The sequence below is a fragment of the Carlito syrichta genome, unplaced genomic scaffold (genome assembly GCF_000164805.1).
Source record: "Carlito syrichta isolate Samal-C Ts95f unplaced genomic scaffold, Tarsius_syrichta-2.0.1 Scaffold290302, whole genome shotgun sequence".
Classification (NCBI taxonomy): domain Eukaryota; kingdom Metazoa; phylum Chordata; class Mammalia; order Primates; family Tarsiidae; genus Carlito; species Carlito syrichta.
In genome coordinates this window covers 17,232-39,256 of record NW_007234398.1, presented here as the reverse complement: position 1 = coordinate 39,256, position 22,025 = coordinate 17,232, and the positions used below count along the sequence as shown (strand labels likewise).

At 40.9% G+C, this 22,025-nt stretch overlaps 1 protein-coding gene across 1 annotated transcript in view; it reads left to right on the top strand.

Annotated features, from left to right (window-relative positions):
- LOC103256583 (zinc finger protein 41-like) overlaps positions 1-4,409 on the top strand; it is a 9,488-nt gene extending 5,079 nt beyond the window's left edge. Inside the window, exons 2-4 of the mRNA XM_021710582.1 lie at positions 3,383-3,525; positions 3,778-3,873; positions 4,321-4,409. Coding sequence (XP_021566257.1) covers positions 3,383-3,525; positions 3,778-3,873; positions 4,321-4,409 — 328 coding nt within the window. The remainder of the gene's footprint in view (positions 1-3,382; positions 3,526-3,777; positions 3,874-4,320) is intronic.
- Positions 4,410-22,025: the final 17,616 nt, after the last annotated feature.

Sequence of the window (22,025 nt, the reverse complement as noted above, 5' to 3'; positions counted from 1 at the left end):
CTCAGGCAATTCTCTAGCCTCGGCCTCCCAAAGTGCTGGGATTACAGGCTTGAGCCACTGGGCCTGGCCGCCTGTTGAATTTTATAAGAAATTTCACGGCCAGGCTTGGTGGCTCAGCCTGTAATCCCAGCACTTTGGAGGGTCAAGGCGAGTAGATTACCTGAGCTGGCGGGTTCAAGATCAACCTGGGCAACTTGGCGAGACCTCGTCTCTACAATAAATGAATAAATAAATAAATAAATGAATAAACAAATGAAATTTCCAGACCATTTTCTAGAGTGACTGTAGCATTTTACATTTTACACTCTCGCCAGCAGTGTTTGAGTAATACAATTTCTCTATCCTCACCAGCATTTGACATTGTCACTGTTTTTCATTTTAGTAATTCTGATAGGCATCTCACTGTGGTTTTCATGTACAATTCCCTAACAGCTAATGATGCTGAACATCTTTTCATGTGCTTGTTTGTTGTTGTATATGCTTTTTGGTGAAATGTCTCTTCATATATTTTGCCTGTTTTCTAATGGATTGTCATTTTACTGTTGACTTTTAAGAGTTCTTTATATAGTCTAAAACACAATCCTTTGTCAGATATGTGGTTTGCAAATATTTTCTCCCTGTCTGTAGCTTGTCTTTTCACCCTCTTTACATGATCTTTCACAGAGCAAAAGTTTTTAACTTTGATGAATTCCAACAAAAGTTTTATAATTTTGTGTTCTATGTTTAGGCTCATGGTCCATTTTGAATTATATTTTGTATAAGCTGTGAGATTTATGTTGAGGTTCATTTATTTGCCTACAATAGCCCATTGTTTTAGTGTCATTTGTTGAAAAGTCTGTACTTCTTTCATTGAATTGCTTTTGTACATTACCCCCAAATCAATTGAGCATATTTAATTCATGCCTTTGAAAAATCAATCAGGAACCAAAGGGCCACGCATTGCACTTGTTTGATTTTTTTTTTTTTTTTTCTTCTTAAGTCAGGGTCCCACTCTGTTGCCCAGGCTGAAGTGGAGTGACATGATCATGGCTCACCACAGCCTCAAACTCCTGGGCTCAAACAATCCTCCTTCCTCAGCCCCCTGAGTAGCTAAGACTACAGGTGCATGCCACCACATCAGGCTGAATTCTTGAATTTTTTGTAGAGTCAAGGTCTTACTATCTTGCCCAGGTTGGTCTTTAGCTTTTAGGCTAAAGCACTCCTCCCATCTCAGTCTCCCAAAGTGCTGGGATCACAGGTCTGAGCCACCACACCCAACTTGTTTGATCTATTTCTTAGATCTCCACTACTCTAGAGAGGTTACCCTTCATATTTTCCCTGGCTATTTATTTGTTAAGAAACAGAACCAGGCCAGGTGTGGTGGCTCAGACCTATAATCCCAGCACTTTGGAAGGCCAAGGTGAGAGGATTGCCTGAGCCTACAGGTTCAAGACCAGACTCAACAACATGGTGAGACCTCATCTCTACAATAAATCAAAAAATTAACCAGGCATGGCAGTGCACTCCTATAGTTCCGGATACTCGGAAGACTGAGGTGGAAGGATTACCAGAGCCAAGCTGGGGTGGCCATGAGTGTACCACTGCACTCCAGCCTGGGCGACGGAGTGAGACTCCAACTCAAAAAAAAAAAAAAGAAAGAAACAGAGCCATATGTCCTATAGGATGCCTCATAGTCTGGATTTGGCTTACTGCATCCTTGTGATTACATTGCATATGCTCCTCTAGCCTCCATTCGTGTATTCATTTATGTGTGTTTGCGTATTTAGTTCTGTATGATTTTATCACATGCATAGGTATGTATATTCACCACCACAGTGAAGATACAAAACAGTTCTATCACCACGAAAATCTACATCGTTGTTCTTCTGTCCTCCACTTCATGTAAACTGTTAGTTAGCTCTAGAGGCTTGAACAGATGCAGGTCTGATTTTTTTCTTTTTTGCAAAAATACTGTATAAGTAGTGTTGTGTGCCACTACTTGTATCTTACCAGGAGGTTCATAATTCCTTGATATCTTTAAGTTCTAAGATTAATCAGCAGGTTCAGGTATTGTGAACCTGATCTATAGGTTATAGAATTATCTGCAGCCTTTCTCTTAATTTTTATCATCCATTTACGATCATTGCCTAGGTCCATCATTTCACTAGGATTTGCAAAATGGTAATATTTTAATGCAATCCCTTCCTCTCTATTTATTAGCTGGAATACTTCTATAAAGAACAACTTCACATCATCAACTGTGGGTAACCCTGAAATACAGTTCTTATAAAAGACACAATATTTTTAACATAAAAGATCTGACCATGCTTGTACTTCTGACCAAGGTGGAGTAACAGGGAACAGATTTGCCATTCCAATAGAAAAAACTAAAAAGAAACACAGACAAATTATATAAAACAAAATTATCAAGACATTGAAGACCAGGCACTGAAAGACACTGATCCATGAGAAATAAGACTCAAGTAAGATCAGCGCTATGAATGCCCCAACTTACAACCTGGAAAAAGTTTCTAGGCTACAGCATAAGGAAAAGGTCCCCAGGTGGATCCTGGCAGTCTAGGTAGGTGGCTGGAGTATGCAGGATAGAATACCAAAGAGAGAGCTGCATAGAGAAAAAACTGTGGAACTGCAGAAGATTCATTTGAGCACTGACTGATCTGCACATGTATGTGCAGAAATTACTTAATGCCAAGGAAAGGACAATCTTGGCAGAGCTCACACAGAGCCAGAAATAATGCCTGTTCCCACCAGTCAGCGTGGATAGCCTCATAATTCATGGAGCATCAGGTAGTCAGAAGTTTTTCCCTTAATAGCGTGACAAAATTAGCCCTAAACTAAATGCTACTCTGGTCCTACTTAACAAAGCTTAAAAATACAACCTGAAAAAATTAAAGTTTTTGCAAGTAACCTAACTGCATCCCAAGACAAAGCTCAAGAATATGTATAGGACTTCAGAAGTATTCAGAACCCAAAAAAGTAGAATTCACAACTTCTGACATCCAATAAGAAATTACCCAGGCATGTAAAATATCAGGAAAGTATGGCCCATAATGAAGAGAAAAATCAATCAAAACTAACCTAAAAAGGCCACAGATGATAGAATTAGTAGACAAGGACATTTAAACAGTTATTATAACTGTATTCCTCATGTTCAAGAAACTAGAAGAAAACCTGAGATTGAGTGGAAACATGGATTTGCTGATTGAATTTAATACACAATAAATGGAAGAAATTTTCATTAGCTATTTTTATCCTACACAATGTTAGGTATAACTAGGTATTTAATAGGCATGACATATGGGATATTGTGGTGAAAATGCATGAAAAAAACTTCCTGCCTATTTTCTTCCATCCCGCAGTGCTGACCATGCTGCTTGAACAGGATTGTGTTGTTACAGGTGTCAGTGTCATTTGAGGATGTGACCGTGGACTTCAGCAGAGAGAAGTGGCAGCACTTGGACCGTGCTCAGAGACACCTGTACTGGGATGTGACACTGGAGAACTACAGTCACCTGCTCTCAGTGGGTAAGCACAGCCACCCTATGTATCTGCGAGGGGCCCCAGTGAGGGCGTTTCTATTCTCAGCTGCTGAGTGCTGCCTGACGTCTAGACTGCATGATGGTACCATCCTTGATTTGTCTGGGCTTCTTCAGTCCCTTTTCACCTCTGTGATTATGACTCTGTTCTCAGTGAAATGTGGTTGCTTTTCTGAAGAGCAAGTGAGTGCCAATGAAAGGCCCTTGAAACCCAATCAGCTGGACCCAATCCTGTTAACAGAGTACCAAATTCCCAAGCCAGAGGCCACCTTCAAGTTGGAGCAAGGAGAGGGAACATGGATGCTGGAGGGAGAAGCCCCCCATCAGAGCTGTTCAGGTGAGTGATCAAGGCAAATGGGGACATCGAAGTCAATCACACTTTTCCTAGGAGAGGCCAGTGCCTTTGAAAGGCTGTGAAGATAACCATCTAGAAAGTTCTAAACTTTTGGAGATAGCACTAGCCCCTCAGATACCTAAATGCCATCTCCAAGTATGACCCTTGCCAATATCCATTGTCTTCTTTGCTTGGCTTTTTGGCAGGAGAGTGATCTGCCTCCTCTCCCCCATTCTTGCACTCTGGATCAAACGCCAAGTTGCTCTTTCAAGGACCACCCCCCTTTCTTGTTTTATCTTCCCTAACATTTTGTGCTCCTTCTGTCCCTTGACCCCCATGGTCTTAGATTCAGTTCTTATGTCTCCAGGTTTTTATGGATCTGCCTCCTGTCCAAATCAGTGTCCCATTCTTGCTCCTGCTTAATCCCCCTTTGTTTCATTTCCTTTCTAGCTTCTCGAACTGTCCCCACAAACGGCCTCACATGGATTCCTGTCTGTCAGCACTGCCATCGGAATCTATACTCTTCCTCGCCGCCCTAGGCCTCAGCCCCAGCTGCTTACCTCATGGTGTTCATACTTTCGTTCCCTTTCTCTTCTAATTAGCTCCTTTGAACATTTAATTATATTTGTTATCCACATGGGATTCCCTTCTGTGAATTGCTTGTTCCTATTGTTATATCTATTTCTAACCACAGATGTTTGTCCTTTTCTTATTGATTTGTACCTTGTTTGTTTTCTTATCTTTACAGACTTTCCTTCCTTCATTCCCTCTAACTGAAGGGCCCTTAGCTAGGGCCCTGTATACTGTCCTGTGCTCTTCCTTTTATAGAATTTCTTCCTTAATTTACCTGTTTAAAAAAAAAAAGTGCAGCTTCCTGCCATGTTCATTTAATTTTACACAAACACGCTCTTTGAGGCTGAAGCAAATCTGACTGGTTTTCAATGTAAAAATAAAGTATAAAAACTGTTCTTGGAGCTATTTATTTATTTATTTATTTTTGAATTGGAGTCTCACTCTGTCGCCCAGACTGGAGTGCAGTGGCGGCCACCGCAGCCTCGACCTGCTGGGCTCCGGCGATCCTTCCGCCTCAGCCTTCCAAGTAGCTGGAACTACAGGCACGTGCTACCATGCCCGGCTAATTTTTTGATTTATTGTAGAGATGAGGTCTCGCCAAGTTGCCCAGGCGGGTCTCAAACCCGCGGGTTCAGTCAATCCACTCACCTCAGCCTCCCAAAAGCACGGGATTACAGGCTGAGCCACCGAGCCCAGCTGGAGTTATTTCTACATAGAACTTGTCTCTAATCCTAACAAGAATTACAGAAGGAGGAAAAGGAGGAGAAGGAGGAGGAGGAGGAGGAGGGGAAGGGTATTACTATTTTTAATTCACTTTTTTTTTTTTTAGCTGGAGTCTCACTCTGTCGCCCAGGCTGGAGTGCAGTGGCACACTCACGGCCACCCCAGCGTCGACCTGCCAGACTCCAGCGATTCTTCCACCTCAGCCTTCCAAATAGCTAGAACTACAGGCCCGTATTCATTTTTTTTTTTGAGTTGGAGTCTCACTCTGTTGCCCAGACTGGAGTACAGTGGCCGCTCCCGGCCACCGCAGCCTCGACTGCTGGGCTCCGGCGATCCTTCCGCCTCTGCCTTCCAAGTAGCTGGAACTACAGGTGCGCGCCACCATGCCCGGCTAATTTTTGATTTATTGTAGAGATGAGGTCTCGCCAAGTTGCCCAGGCGGGTCTCGAACCCGCGGGCTCAGGCAATCCACTCACCTCATTTTTTTTTTTAAAGCTCGGGGTAAACACTGCAGCCGCAAGCACCGCTGATGAGTATCCCCAGGCTAAACAGGGAACGAGCTAAAGGAGTCTTCCCTCCATTCTGAACTGTTTTATTTTTCTATTCTATTGATTTCTCTATAGCTGTCCCTAGGTATCCACAGGGGATTGATTCCAGGACCTCCCCAACTCCCCATGCGAAAATTCACAGATGCTCAAGTCTCTGATATAAAATGGCATAGTAGTACTTGCATATACCCTATACACCTCCTCTCATATACTTTACATCATCTCTAGATTACTTATAATCCCTAATACAACAGAAATGCTATGTAAATAGTTGCTATACTATATTGTTTACAGAATACTGACAAGAAAAAGGTCTATACATGTTCAGTACAGATGCAACCATCCATTGTTTGGATGCATCTGCAAGTTGGTTGAATCCATGGATGCAGAACCCATGATACAGAGGACCCACTGTACCTTTAGTCTTTGCGTTATAACTGTGCTATAGTATCATATTTACCTGTGTAAAAATGATGTTTCTCACAGCTATTCAATTCTTTTATTTGATATATTAGTATCTGGTGCTGGGAAAAGTGGATAGTTACATGCAAAAAAAAAAAAATGTAACTTGATCCCTGTCTCTCCGCATATAAAAAAATGAACTCAAGATTGATCAAAGACTTAAATGTCAGACCCGAAACCATAAAAACCCTAGAAGAAAACCTAGAAAAAACTCTTATGGACATCAACCTAGGCAAATAATTTACGGCTAAATTCCCAAAGTAAATGCAACAAAACAAAAATAAACAAGTAGGATTTAATTAAATTAAAAAGCTTCTGCACAGCAAAAGAAATAACCAATAGAGCAAATAGGCAACCTGTAGAATGGGAGAAGATATTCACAAACCATACATCTGACAAAGGACTAATATCCAGAATCTACAAAGAACTCAAACAAATCAGCAAGAAAAAAACCAAATAACCCCATTAAAAAGTGGGCAAAATCATGAACAGATACCTCTCCAAAGAAGAATATAAATGGCCAACAAACATATGAAAAAATGTTCAATATGACTCATAATCAGGGAAATACAAACTAAAACCACAATGACATACCACCTTACACCAGTCAGAATGGCCATTATTAAAAAATCAAAAAACAATAGATGCTAGAGTAAATGCAGAGAAAAGGAAACACTTATACACTGTTGGTGGGAGTGTAAATTAGTACAACCTCTACAGAAAGTGGTTTGAAAATTACTCAAAGAACTAAAAGTAGATCATTGATCCAGCAATCCCACTACTAGGTATCTACCCAAAGGAACAGATGTGGTTATATAAAAAAGACACCTGCACCTGCAAGTTCATCACAGCACAATTCACAATTGCAAAGACGTGGAATCAACCTAAATGCCCATCAATTGAGCAGTAGATAATGAAAATGTGGTATATATTCACCATGGAATACTAAGCAGTCATAAAAAAGAAAGAAATCAATTACTTTGCAGCAACATGGATGGAGCTGGAGATCGTCATCCTAAGTAAACTGACTCAGAAACAGAAATCCAAACACCACACATTCTCACTCACATGTGGGAGCCAAAGGTCACAAAGATGGAAATAATAGACAATGGGGACACTAATAAGGGAGAAGGGGACAGGAGAGCTAGGGTTCAGAAACTATCTATGGGGCACAATGTTCACTATCTGGGAAATGGTGAGACCCAATTCCCACCACTCCACAATATGTTCATGTAGTAAACACTCATGTGTACCCCCTGAATCTAAAATATAAATAAATAAATTGGAAATGCCATTGCCCAAATCAGAACATTTTCTCACCTAAGTTCTTCTGGATTCTAATATATCTCCTGCTTTTCACTCTGGAATTCTTGCCTTTTTTCTCTTTTCGGAAGTATTCAAATGTCAAGTCCCATTTATGTCATCTCTCATCCCACAGAAACTCAAAACTATTGATAACTTTTTCCCCTTTAAGTTTTAATTTAATTTTTTTGGAGAGGGAATGCATTCGCAAAGTTTGAAATTCAAAAATATGAAAGTACACAGTGAAAAATCTCACTTCCATCTTTGTCTCCCCAACCCCCTCTCCAGGAACTACCAATGGTAATGGTTTCTTAAGTTTTCTTCCAAAAATATTTATACACGAACAATATGTTTTCAAGTTGCATAATATATGATAATTTCCCTCCTAAATCTTTTTTAAAATCTTTAAGAATAAGAACAATAACAATATTTCATTCTTCTTTTTTTTTTTTTGAATCAGAGTCTCACTCTATTGCCCAGGCTGGAGTGCACTGGCACACTCACAGCCACCGCAGCCTCAACCTGCTGGGCTCAGGCAATCCTTCCGCCTCAGTCTTCCAGGTAGCTGGAACTACAGGCATGTGCTACCACGCCCTCATTTTTTAAAATTCATTGTAGAGATGAGGTCTCGCCAAGTTGCCCAGGCTGGTCTCAAGCCCCTGGGTTCAGGCAATCTTCTCACCTCAGCCTCCCAAAGTGCTGGAATTATAGACGTGAGCCACTGTGCTTGGCCAATGTTTTATTCTTAATTTTTCTAGTGGAATAAGGAAAACACTAGTTCAAGTCCTGAAATCATTGGTTTTTGTGGAGACAGGCAAACTGGAGTGTTTTGCTTCAGTGTTGAAAAGAAATCAAAGAAACGGATTGTTAGTAGGAAAGGATACATGACTTAGAAAACAAAAAGAATTTAGCCTTTGTGCACTAACCATTCCAATCATGTGGACAACTATTATTTAAAAATCATCAAAGTAGGTAGCACAGATAGTGTCTGCTTTTAAAATTCTGAGAAAATCATGTCTCCCTAGAGGTGTGGTGACACTGTGAGATTAATTTTCAGAGCATAGGACTCTTAACTAGTCTGTGAATCATGGGAACCTTTTGAATTGGTACAAAGGAGCAGAAAGAGCAAACTTAATGGGAGATAATATGTGAATAATGATTGCATTTGGGAATAAACTTTTTTTTAGTAAATATTCGTGACTAGTAGAATGCAAACTCACCTACATAGCTATTTTACCAGACTAATGACTTCATTTACACGCTGTTTATGAAGTCTGTGGGCTTAGGAGTTTTAAAGATAATATTTTTTCAGCTCAGGCATGGACTTTTTACATTGAAGAGTGGTAGTTGTAACTAAATATTGTCAGCGCTAGTAAAAGAGGTAGGGGTGTGTGTGTATATGTATGTGTGCACACACACATACACACACACTAAAGAAAGTACAAAGTTTGGAAAAGTTCCCAATCCGTGCTGATGAATTGGCATGCTTAAGGTCTACAGAATCAATGAAGGGAGATTTATGTGTATAAAAGTACAGCATAAGAGTAAACAAATAGTGATGTTTTGGGGACAAGACAAGGTTCTAGATGCCAGTATTTTAGCCTAACTAAAAGAGGAAAACAAACTAGATTTCATGATCAGATCATGCTCAGTATCTTAAGATGTAAAAATTAGATGATGGTGTAAATTATTTATTCTATAAATATTGAAAACCTACTATAGTTCATCTTTTATGGAAATAATTGAAGCATTAGTGATTTCCCCTCCTGGGTAAATTGATGTGTTTATTACTTAGAATGAAGCTGAGCTGCTGTAAGAACTAACTGGGTACCGGATAGCCTATATAAGTGGAGATGGACTGGATTGGTTTAAGTCCAATCTATCCCACATATTACCTATGTCATCTTGGGTGAAGTCTTTACCCATTCTGAGCTTCAGTTGTTGCTTCTAAAAGCATCTGTAATTGTATTTACCTCACAGAGTTGCTATGAGGATTAAATGAGTTTAAATGTATGTATGTATGTACTAGTGTGTCACCTAGTACAGTGCCTGGCATGTTATAGTGTTGTATAAGTGTATAGCATATCATCAGAACCATTATTATCATCATCATCTGATTTCCCTGTGTTCAATCTGGATCAGTTGTATGTAGCTCCTATATACTAGGCTGTTTTATGCTTCAATTTCACCTTCTTCTCCTTTTAGGAGGAAAATGTGAGATTGAAACCCTGTAATTGTGAATTTCTGTAAAAGCTTTATTTCACAGTGAGACAGTGAGTGAATTCAAGAGGGATAATTAGCTGTTTCCATTTTTAACAAAAATTTTGGCAAGATGATGAACAGATAGAAATATAAGCAAAATGAAAATAACCTTTGAGTCATTTGCTTCCATTAACAAGAACATATTGAATAGGGAGAGAGATTATGATTAAAAGTACATTGGAAAAACAACTTACATGAGCCCAAGTTCACACACAAAAATAACCCCTTAAATGTCATTCATTTGGAAAGGGTTTGAAGCATAATTAAAACTTAAAAATCCTAATAGAAGCTATGCAAGAAAAACCTTGAGATTATTGGTCATAGTCAGGTTTTACTTACAGTTTTTCTTATACTAACCATATTAATTCTCATACAGGTGAGAAATTTTGTGAACCTAATCAATGCGGAAAAGTCCTCGACCATAAATAAGAACACGTTCCTCATCCAAAATGCCTCACTGAGAGGATAACCTACATATGCACCCAATGTGGGAAGGTCTTCCCTCAGAAGTCTCTTGGCCAGGTGCCGTGACTCACGCCTGTAATCCCAGCACTTTGGGAGGCTGAGGTAGGAGTGCTCGAGCCCAGGATTTCAAGACCAGCCTGGGCAGCATAGCAAGACCTTATCTCTGATAAGACAAAAAAAGCAGAGACAAAAAATCAGCTGGATGTGGTGGTGCATACCTGTAGTCCCAGCTACTTAGGAGGCTGAGGTGGAAGGATCACCTGAACCCGAGGGGTTGGGGCTGCAGTGAGCCGTGATCTTGCCATTGCATTCCAGCCTGGGTGGCAGAGTGAGACCCTGACTGAAAAACAACAACAAAAAGAAGTCATACCTCTTCACACATCAGATTATTCATTCTGAGAAGAAGCCCTATGAATCCAGTGAATGTGAGAAAGCTTTCAGTCAATACTCAGGTTGCACCAGAGAATCCACACAGGAAAGAAACCCTTTAGATGTACTGAATGTGGACAGGCCTTCATCCAAAAGACATACTTGATTACACATGGAGTGCAGCCTTCTGAATGCGTGACTGTGGGATTTCCTTCCAAGTCCCAACTCCACGAGCATAGGAAAACCCACACAGGAGAAAAACCCTATATGTGCACAAAATATGAGAAAGTCTCACCAAAAAAATCAAATCTCCTTGCATACCAGAAGACTCACACTGGAGAGAAATTCTATCTATGTCCTGAGTATGGGAAGCCCTTCACATACAAGTCAGTTTTGATCACATAGCAGAGAATTCACATGGGAGAGAAGCTTTATGAATGTGGTGACCGTGGGAAAGCCTTCACAAGCAAATACCAGCTCCAGCAGCATCCGTAAATTCACACAGGAGAGAAGTCCTATGCATGCACTGAGTGTGACAAGGCCAAGATCAAGTCTGAATAAGCACGAGTACTCATCCTCGAGCTAAGCCTTATAAATGCAGTGACTGTGGGAAAGGCTACACCCAGAAATCAGCTTGCAGTATGCATCCAAGAAGTATTCCTACCCAAAAGAGAATCGATATGCTTCTTGACCATGAGAAAGCCTTCTCAGAGAAGTCAGATCTGAGTGTATGTTATAAAATGCCTGCAGCAGAAAAACCATGTGAATATAGTCATGAGAGGAGTTCAGAAGAGAAGCCCTATGAATGCATCAGAGCAACATCTTCCCATATTTGCACGTCCTCATTATGTGGAGTAGACACAGTTAGTGCTTCACCCTGATCCTTCAGCTGCTGCAAGTGCTGAAGCAAACAGCTTACACCTGAGAGTTTTTCCAGAGCCTTGCCCTTGGCCTGCCATAGCACCAACATGCCTGGAGATGCGTAGGGGGTTACTCTACCCTCTTGGGGGGTAGTCAGTGGTGGATTTATATAGGGATACAAGAGTACAGTTTCCTCCCTCAAGTCAGGACAACTTCACAGTACAATTTGCAAACCCGAGACCCCTCCCCATTCCCATACTCATTTGCCCTGAATCAGGCCAAGGCTTGACTCCACATGAAACTACATCTCATGATGCCTCTTTTTCCTTCCCTCTCCTCTTATTCCCTTACAGGTTCAGCCTAAAGAACATACTCTGAATAAATCATGTGCTTTCTTAGCCTCTATGTATATAAACCTGACCTAAGATAGTATCATGGAATCCATTGAACCCAACCAAGAAGAAACTGTTCAAGTTTGATGCTTTAGGAAAAGATTTCCCATAAAAAAGTATTATAATAGAAACTGATACCAAACTCTTTATGCAAAGGAATATGGAAAATTATATAAAGGGCTTTTCTGATTTCTGTGAAATTTTAAATATAGTGTAAACAAACTAAGTTCTAGGACAACTAAGTAGTATGTGTGATATATACATACCCTCAATTCAAGAGAATATGCTTCATAATACACTATCACAGGGGGTATAATATGTGTCCTAAATATTTTTGTAACCTGACATAATTGTGCCCATGAATTATGCTCTCTATTGTGTATTTCTAGCAAGATATTACACAATAAAACCATGATTTTGATTTATTTAGGTATATAAAAGTCAATGTTTATGCACATGTGTTAAATATAATTTTATCATACTAGCTTCTACGTCACAGTACTATTTCTTCTTACTTTAGACATTGTGTGGTTACATAAACACAATGCTATCTTCTTTTTTATTCCTGACACATAATAATTGCACATATGGATGAGGTATTATGATATTTTGATACATGCTTATAATGTGCAATCAGAGTAGCTGGGATATACATCATCATTTCCTTGTGTTGGAAATCTTTCAAATCTTCTCTTCTTGCTACTTTGAAATATACAGTAAATTAGTGTTAACTATAGTCACTCTACTGTGCTACCAAACACTGAAACTTTTTTCTTTTTTTATCTAACTGTATGTTTGTACCCATTCACCAATCTCTTTTGATCCCCTCTCCCTTCTGCCCTCTGGTAACCATCATTCTACTCTCTGCCTTCATAACATCAACGTTTTCACCTCCCACATATGGGATATTTAACTTTCTGAGCTTGGTTTATTTCACTTGACATAATGACCTCCAGTTCCATTCTTGCAAATAACAAGATTTCTTTTTTTTTTTTTTTTTTTTTGAGTTGGAGTCTCACTCTGTCACCCAGACTGGAGTGCAATGGCCGCTCCCGGCCACCGCAGCCTCGACCTGCTGGGCTCCGGCGATCCTTCCGCCTCAGCCTTCCAAGTAGCCGGAATTACAGGCATGCACTAACACGCCCAGCTGATTTTTTGATTTATTGTAGAGATGAGGTCTCACTGCCCAGGCGGGTCTCGAACCCGCGGGCTCAGGCAATCCACTCACCTAAGTCTCCCAAAGGCGCGGGATTACAGACTGAGTCACCGAGCCCGGCGAATGTTACTTTATATAGCAAAATATATTATATACTTTATATATATTATATATATTATATATTGTGGATGTGATGAAGTTAAGATTTTTTTTGGTCAGGGTCTTGCTCCGTTGCCCAGGTTGGGGTGCAGTGGCATGATCATGGCTCACCACAGCCTTGACCTTCTGGGCTCAGGCAATCCTTCTACCTTAGCCTTCCGAGTAACTGGGATTTCAGGCCCATGCCACCACACCTAGCTAATTTTTTTTTAATCAATATTTTTTATTATGATTTTGTGGGGTACAGTTAAGGATTAGGTGTACAATTACATTTCATTCAGGCACCCTGTTGATAAGAGGTGTTTCCCCATTCCCCAGACAGATATTTGCGACTGTTAATCCCATCCCCCTCCCCCCCCATAGTTTCCCAGTACCGTCAGTCATTTTCTTATAGTATTACATTGGATGTTCAAGGTCCATTATATGAGTGAGAACATGCGATACTCGGATCTTTGTTTCTGTGAGAGGTCACTCAGTATTATAGACTCTAGTTCCATCCAGGTTGCTGCGAAATTCATGATTTTGTTCTTTTTTATGGCTGCGTACTATTCCATTGTGTATATGTACCACATTTTTTTAATCCAGTCCTCTTTTGATGGGTAGCATGGTTGTTTCCAGGTTCTTGCTATTGTGAACACCGCTGCGATAAACATACGTGTGCAGGTATCTTTTTTATAGAGTGATTTGAGGTCTTCAGGGTGTATTCCCAGTAGGGGGATTGCAGGGTCATATGGAAGGTCAATTTTTAGAGCTTTTAGGAATCGCCACACTGCTTTCCACAGAGGTTGCACTAGTTTACACTCCCACCAACAGTGTAAAAGTGTTCCCTTTTCACCACACCCTCTCCAGCAGCTGTTATTTTTTGAGTTGTTCATAATTGCCATTCTGACTGGAGTTAGGTGGTATCTCAGTGTGGTTTTGATTTGCATCTCCCTGATGATTAGTGAGGTTGAGCATTTCTTCATGTGTTTGTTGGCTGCTCAAATGTCTTCTTTTGTGAAGTGTCTGTTCATATCTTTTGCCCATTTTATAATGGGGTTGTTTGTTTTTTCTTTTCAGCACGTTTGAGATCCTTGTAGATCCTTTGAGTTCCTTGTAGATGTTAAGCCTTTGTCAGACCTGGAGTTGGCAAATACTTTTTCCCAGTCTGTAGGCTGTCTCCATGCTCTCTTGATGGTTTTTTTGCCTAGCTAATTTTTAAACATTTTGTAGAAACAAGGTCTCACTATGTTGTCCAGACTGGTCTTGAACTCCTGGGCTCAAGCAATCCTCCTGCTTCAGCCTCCCAAAGTGTTGAAATTACAGGAGTAAGCCATTGCACTCAACTTAAGAATTTTGAGATGGAGGGATTATTCTGGATTATCTGGTAGGCCCTAACTGTAAACAGGAGTATTCTTTTTTTGGGGGGGGGTTGGAGTCTCACTCTGTCACCCAGACTGGAGTGCAGTAGCCACTCCCGATCACCCCAGCCTCAACCTGCTGAGCTCCGGCGATCATTCCGCCTCAGCCTTCCAAGTAGCTGGAACTACAGGCGCACGCTACCATGCCTGGCTAATTTTTGATTTATATTGTAGAGATGAGGTCTCGCTGCCCAGGCGGGTCTCGAACCCGCAGGCTCAGGCAATCCACTCACCTGAGCCTCCCAAAGGCGCGGGATTACAGGCTGAGCCACCGAGCCCGGCTGTATTTCTTTCATTTTTGATTTGTTGTAGAGATGAGGTCTTGCCAAGTTGCCCAGGCGGGTCCTGAATTTTTTTTTTTTTTTGAGTTGGAGTCTCACTCCGTCGCCCAGACTGGAGTGCAGTGGCCGCTCCCGGACACCGCAGCCTCGACCTGCTGGGCTCCAGCGATCCTTCCGCCTCAGCCGTCCAAGTAGCTGGAACTACAGGCGTGCGCTACCACGCCCGGCTCATTTTGATTTATTGTAGAGATGAGGTCTCGCCAAATTGCCCAGGCGGGTCTCGAACCCTCGGGCTCAGGCAGTCCACTCACCTCAGCCTCCCAAAGGCATGGGATTACAGGCTGAGCCACCGAGCCCGGCATTTTTTTTTTTTTTTAAGTTGGAGTCTTACTCTGTCGCCCAGGCTGAAGTGCAAGTAGCACGCTCCCCCCAACCACCGCAGCCTGGACCAGCTAGGCTTACGCGATCCTTCCGCCTCAGCCTTCCAAGTAGCTGGAACCACAGGTGTGTGCCACCACGCCCAGCTTATTTTTTGATTTATTGTAGAGACGAGGTTTCACCAAGTTGCCCAGGCGGGTCTCGAACCCGCGGGCTCAGGCAATTCACTCACCTCAGTCTCCCAAAGGCGGGAGATTACAGGCTGAGCCACCGAGCCCGGCTCAGAAGTATTTTTATAAGAGGTAGGCAGAAGCAGATTTGACTAACAGAAAAGGAGGAGACAGTGTAACCACTAAGGCAGATTTTTAGTGAGGTGTCCATAAGCTAAGGAATCCTAGCAACCATCAGACGATGAAAGAGGCAACAGATTGTTGTTGTTTTGCCACCCAGGCTGGAGTGCTGTGGCATGCTCACAGTTACTGCAGCCTTGACTTGCTGGGCTCAGGCGATCTTTCCGCCTCAGCTTTCCAAGTAGCTGGGACTACAGGCATGCGCCACCACGCCCGACTAATATTTTAATTTATTGTAGAGATGAGGTCTCACCAAGTTGCTCAGGCTGGTCTCAAAGCCCTGGGCTCAGGCAGTCCTCTCGTCTTGACCTCCCAAAATGTTGGGATTGTAGGCGTGAGCCACTGTGCTCAGCCCAGACTGTTTTCTAGAGCCTCCAGAGGGAGCACGACTCTGCTGACACCTTAATTTGGGGCCAGTGAAACTAATTTTGGAAGTCTGGCCCTTAGAACTGTTAAATGATACATTTCTGTGTTTTTTGTTTGCTTTTTTGGGTTTGTTTGTTTTTGTTTTTAAACAGAGACAGGCTGTGTTGCCCAGGCTAGTCTCGCACTCCTGGACTCATGCAGTCCTCCTTCCTTGGCCCCCAAAAGTACTGGGATTACAGGCATGAGCCACCGTGCCTGGCCCATTTCTGTTGTCTTAAGCCTACGTTTATGGTAGTTGGTTACAGCAGCTAATACAGATGGTTTGAGGGTAGAGTCGGGGATCATGGGAGGGATTTAGGGCTTCGCTTGGAGGTTATTGAGAATAGTTTGAGAACAGTTGAGAGGCCACTGCAAAACATTTGGGTGCAGTCGGAGCCATCAAAGGGAAGACTGAGGTGGGGCAGGGGGTCACTGGGAGGTGTAGTTGGGAGACTGCAGGAAGGTAAGAAGAGGATGCTTACAGGTAGCAATGGTATTAGAGGGAAGTTTCTGGTACAGTTGGGAGTTCTTGGAGGGTGGCTTGGATGGTATGGTTGGGAAGTATCAGATGTTTTGTGGGTATGGTTGCATGTAATCTAAAACAAGGTTGGGCATGATCGTCATTGAAGAGTGGGTTCTAGTCTGGGGCTGCAGCTGTAGAACCAAGAGAAGTTGGTTAGGGGGATTGAGAGGTAGGATTGGGACCGCAAAAGGGGGAATTTTGCAGTTGTAATTGTTGGAGAGTAGCTTGTGATCAGGCATGAGCCACTGCACCTGGCTAGAGCATTTTCACCACCCCAATAAGATCCCTAACCCTAACCCTAATCCTAACCCTAACCCTTTTAGTACTTTGGGAGGCTGAGGTGAGAGGACTGACTGAGCCCGGGGGTTCGAGACCCGCCTGGGCAACTTGGTGAGACCTCCTCTCTACAATAAATTAAAAATTAGCCGGGCGTGGTAGCACGCGCCTGTAGTTCCAGCTACTTGGAAGGCTGAGGCGGAAGGAATACTGGAGCCCAGCAGGTTGAGGCTGCAGTGGCCGGGAGCGTGTCACTGCACTCCAGTCTGGGCGACAGAGTGGGACTCCAACTCAGAAAAAAAGAAAAAAAAAAAAAAACAGAAATTTTTTTTCTCACCATTCTGGAGGCTGGAAGTCCAAAATCAAGGTGCCATCGAAGTGGCTCCCTCTGGAGGCTCTCAGGGAGAACCTATTAAATGCCTCTCCTATTTTATGCCTCTCCTAGCTTCTGGTGGCTCTGGCAATCATTTGAATTTTTTGATTTGTGGATGCATCACTTCAATCTCTGCCTCTGTCCTCACATCACCTTCTCTGTTTTTTTTCTCCTCTTATGTCTACTATAAGGATACTTATCATTGGATTTAGATCCCACTGGCTTAATCTGGGATGATCTCATCTCAAAATCCTTAATTTAGGTACATATGCAAAGACCCCTTTCCCAAATAAGATCACATTTACAGGTGCTAGGGACATCTGTTTTAGACATGGCCATTTAGAAACGGATTAAATTGGATATATACCTCACACCATACACAAACTCCAGAATGGATCAGAGACCTATCTAAATGTAAAAATGAAACTATATACAAGTATTAGAAGAAAACCTGGGTGTATTTCTTTCTAGCCCAGATTAACTGTGCCTAAAATTTGGACCCGATAACTTAGAGTAATAAGTCAGTTAATAGATGTAAAGCACTTAGAACTATACATGCAATGAGTAAATGCTTGACGAGTGGAGGACATGCCCCTAAGATTTCTAAAGGTTGTTTGTTTCCCCTCCACCTTGACTCCTCCTTCCATCTCCCTGTGGTAGCACTCAAGAGTGAAACTTTACCGCCCTGACTTCTCCTCTCTTTCTCCAAGTGGTAGTGCCCACATGGGTACTATACCACCCTAAACACCCTCACGATCATTAGAATTATTTACCTGAAGGGAACAATATCACCCTAACACCTCCTCCTTCTCCTCCAGTGGTATCTCCCAGTAGCTTACTGTACCTTCCTGACTTTCCCATTACCTCCACAGTAACACTCAGAAGAGGATGATCCCATCTTGAATTTTTACCTCTATCCCACAATTATCTCTTGGGAGTTCATTCCTCTGCCTTGTCCCCAGATGAGCACTAGAGTGCTCATCCTGGAGCTAAACCTCATAAATACAGTGACTATGGGAAAGGCTACACCCACAAATCAGCTTCCAGTATACAACCAAGTATTCCCCCCAGAAAGAGAATCTGTATGCTTCTTGACTATAAAAAAGTATCTCAGCGTCTATAAATACCACAGATCTCTATAATTCAGATCCAGAGATCCCCTACTCCAGGAATCCTGCCTAGAGAAGGCCAAAGCTCTGGATCCCTGACCCTTTTGGGAAAAAAACAAACAAGGCAGCCTCCTTATTTTGTGTGTAATGGACACTTTTCCAAGATGGAAACTCCCCACGGAGAAGCTCACTTAACAGTTCTGCTATGTTCCCTGCCTGAAAACACCACTTATGAAGGCCAAACACATACTAGCTGTGCCATATTGACTATTGACCCTCTGTGACATTCATAATGCGCCTAAGTGTGTGCAAAACCAAAACCACAGCTTCAGAAGGGGTGGTGCCCAAAGGTCAGGACTCCAAGTAACAGTGGCTTTCAGTGCAGGGGTGTTACTACAGGAAGATCTCCAAGGTTTCAAAAGTTTAGTGCCCAAGGAGTACTGAGATGAGTTGAGATCTGTGATGTGGTAGGATGATAGGTGTTTGTGGGGCAGTAATAAATTTCAGAAAATACTTTAGAGGACTTCAGCTTCAGCTCCAAGTTGAAGAGAGTTGGAAAGATACCACTTTCATCCTTACAACAAGAAAAAAATGTAGATAAGTTGGAAATTAACAATCAACAGAACCCATCAGAAAACTGAGGTCACAGGACAAATAACTACTGTATTGTAAAATCTGGAAAGAGACAGGCAACTTCAGGAAAAACAGGACATGAGTATTTGCTTACCTGGGGCAGATGCCAACGGAATGCCATATAAGTTAGTAATAAGTTTAAGGCAGAACTTCTAATGAACTGTTAAGGGTCAAGTGTGGACTGGTGTGGGAAGTTCCTGGAGGCTGCAAACATGCAAGCAGTTTCCACCCCTTTCAGGATTTTCCTTCAGGATTCTGCAAGACCCTTACAGTGAGAGAGTCCAAAGAAAGTCGTTCCCTTTCATGGTACTGACTGGGAGAGGGAAAAAGAAAACATTCAGAAATCCACTCAGATTCATTTCCTCTTAAGAGCAAAAGGGTTCATCTGCAGGGAAAATTATTCAAAGCCTATATCCTGAGGATACTGGTGAAATTCTACTGCAGCTGGAGGAAGGGAATAAGGACTAAAATCAAGCCCCACCCCCGACCCTACACACCACAAACACAGGTCCACAGTGCCTGCCAAAGACTGAGGCTTAATCAGAACATCAGAGGTGACCTTGACACCCAGCCCTACCAGTCACACTAACAACAAAGTAACTGGGATACAGCTGTGAGAATTACAAGAGAAAAATTGTTTCTGGGGTGCAGAACAAAAAGATCCAAAGCCAAGGGGAGACAAAAACAAGCTATTGCTGGAAGAATTTGAAGTTTTTGGTGCCCATAGCAACCGCGAACAGTAAACCCAGTTCCACTCCTGATTAGATAAACACAGATTACCACAGAAAAGGCCTAGCAAAAGGAAACATATGCTCTTATCCAAGCATAACAAAATATTTTATTATGTCTCTGAAGTGACAAAGCAATAATCAGAACCAAGCTTCAATATGAAACAAGCATTGAAATCATAGAGAATTTAAAATAACTACGAATAAGGCTGACTATTGTTTACAATAATCTATTGTATAATTCAAAATAGCTAGAAGATAATAATTCAAACGTTTCTAGCATAAAGCAAAGAAATATTTAAGGTAATGGATATCCCAATTACATTGATTTGATCTTTACAAATTATATGAATGTATTAAATTATCAGATATACCCCAAAATATGTATATCTATTGTGGATCAACAAAAAATTAAAAAAATTAAATAAAAATGTTAAGCTATGATTAATATATTAAAGGCTCTAAAGCTAAAGTTAGACAATACACATGATCAGACAAGAAATTTCAGCAGAGAAGTGAAAACTAAGAAAGACTCAAATGAAATGCTATAAATGAAAACAGAGTAATGGAAGTAAAGAATGGCTTTCATGAGTTCATCAGTGGACTGGATACAATCAAAGAAAGAAATCAGTGAACTTGAACGTAGGTCAACAGAAATGATCTATTGAAACACAAAGAGAAAAGACCATGAAGAAAACATAACATAACATACAAGAGCTGTGGAACAATATCAAATGATGTAATTAATATATGTGTACTTGTAATCCCAGAGGAAAAGAAAGACAGAATGGAGCTGAAGAAAAATGTGAAAAAATAAAGGCCAAAAGTTTTCCAAAAATAATAACAGACACCAAACCACAGATCCAAGAAATTCAGAGACCACCCAACAGGATAAAAACAAACAAACAAGCAAAAACCCACACCTAGATAGGTAATATTCGAACTGCTGAAAACCAAAGACAATGAGAAAAATCTTGAAGGTAGTGAAAAGAAAAGGCACATTACTATGGAAAAACAAGGACAAGAATTAGAGCAGACTGCTTGTGACAATAGAGTTACATCCTTAAGTTATTGAAATAAAAATATCAATATAGAATTCTATATCCAGTGGAAATATCCTTCAAAAGTGAAAGAGAAATAAAGATTTTTTTTTCAGGAAGTCATGAACTGACACAATTCATTGCCAGCAGTCCTACTCTACAAGACATGTTGAAGGAAAAGAAATGAGTATTGGAAATTAAATGAATGAAGGCAAAATGTAATATTATCTTCCTTATGTGTAATTGATTTAAAATATGACTGATTGTTTAAAGCAATAATAGTAACAGTGTATTGGGTTTTTATAGCGTATGTAAATATACAATGTACTGTTATAAGGTCCTTTACTACTCGTGAAGCATTCCAGTGTTATTCGAAGGTGGACTCAGATAATATTTAAACATATACTGTAAACCCTAGGATAACCACTTTAAAAGTGTTTTAAAACAGATATAAGTTGTAAGGCAATGGAACCATAAATAATGCTCAATAAAATATGGAGAAAACAGAAAAAGAAGAAAAAAGAAACAAAGAACAAATGCAACAAATAAAAAATAGCTGGCATGGTGGTAGATTGTAATCTAAATATACCAATATCATGTTGAGTGTGAATAGGTTAAACATACCAGTTAAGAAATCGATATTGTCAGATTGGATAAAAAAGCAAGACCTACAAGAAGCACACTTTAAGGTTTAGATAGTTTAAAAGTTAAAATATAGAGAAAGATACATTATGCAAACACCGAACAAGAGAAAGTTGAAGGAGTTATATTAATTTCAAAGTAAACTTCAGAGCCAGGAACACTATGAAGGATAAAGAAGGACACTGCATTATGTTAAAGGGACCAAGTCTTCAAGAAGACATAACAGTCCTAAATGTGTATGCAACTAACAACAGAGCTTCAAAAGTCATGAGAGAAAATAGATGGAAATGAAAGGGAAATAGATAAATCCACATTTCTATTTAAAAGGTTCAACGCTCTTCTCTCAGTAATAGGTAGAACACATAGGTGGAAAATCAGTAAGGATATAAATAAACCAAATAGGCTGAATTGATATTTATAGAACATGCTACCAAATACCGGCAAATTATACATCTTATCAAGTGTCTATGGGATATGCCAAAACTGACCATACTGTGGGCCATAAAACAAATCTTAGCAAATTTAAAAAAAAGTCATACAAAGAATATTCTCAGACCATAACAGAATTAAAGTAAAAATCAAGAACAGAAAGATACCTGGAAAATCTTCCAAATATTTAAGAATTAAGCAATATACTTCTAAATAATCCATAAGCCACAGAAATTTCAAGAGAAATTAAAAATAAGTTGAATTTTTTTTTTTTTTTGAGTCGGAGTCTCACTCTGTCGCCCAGACTGGAGTGCAG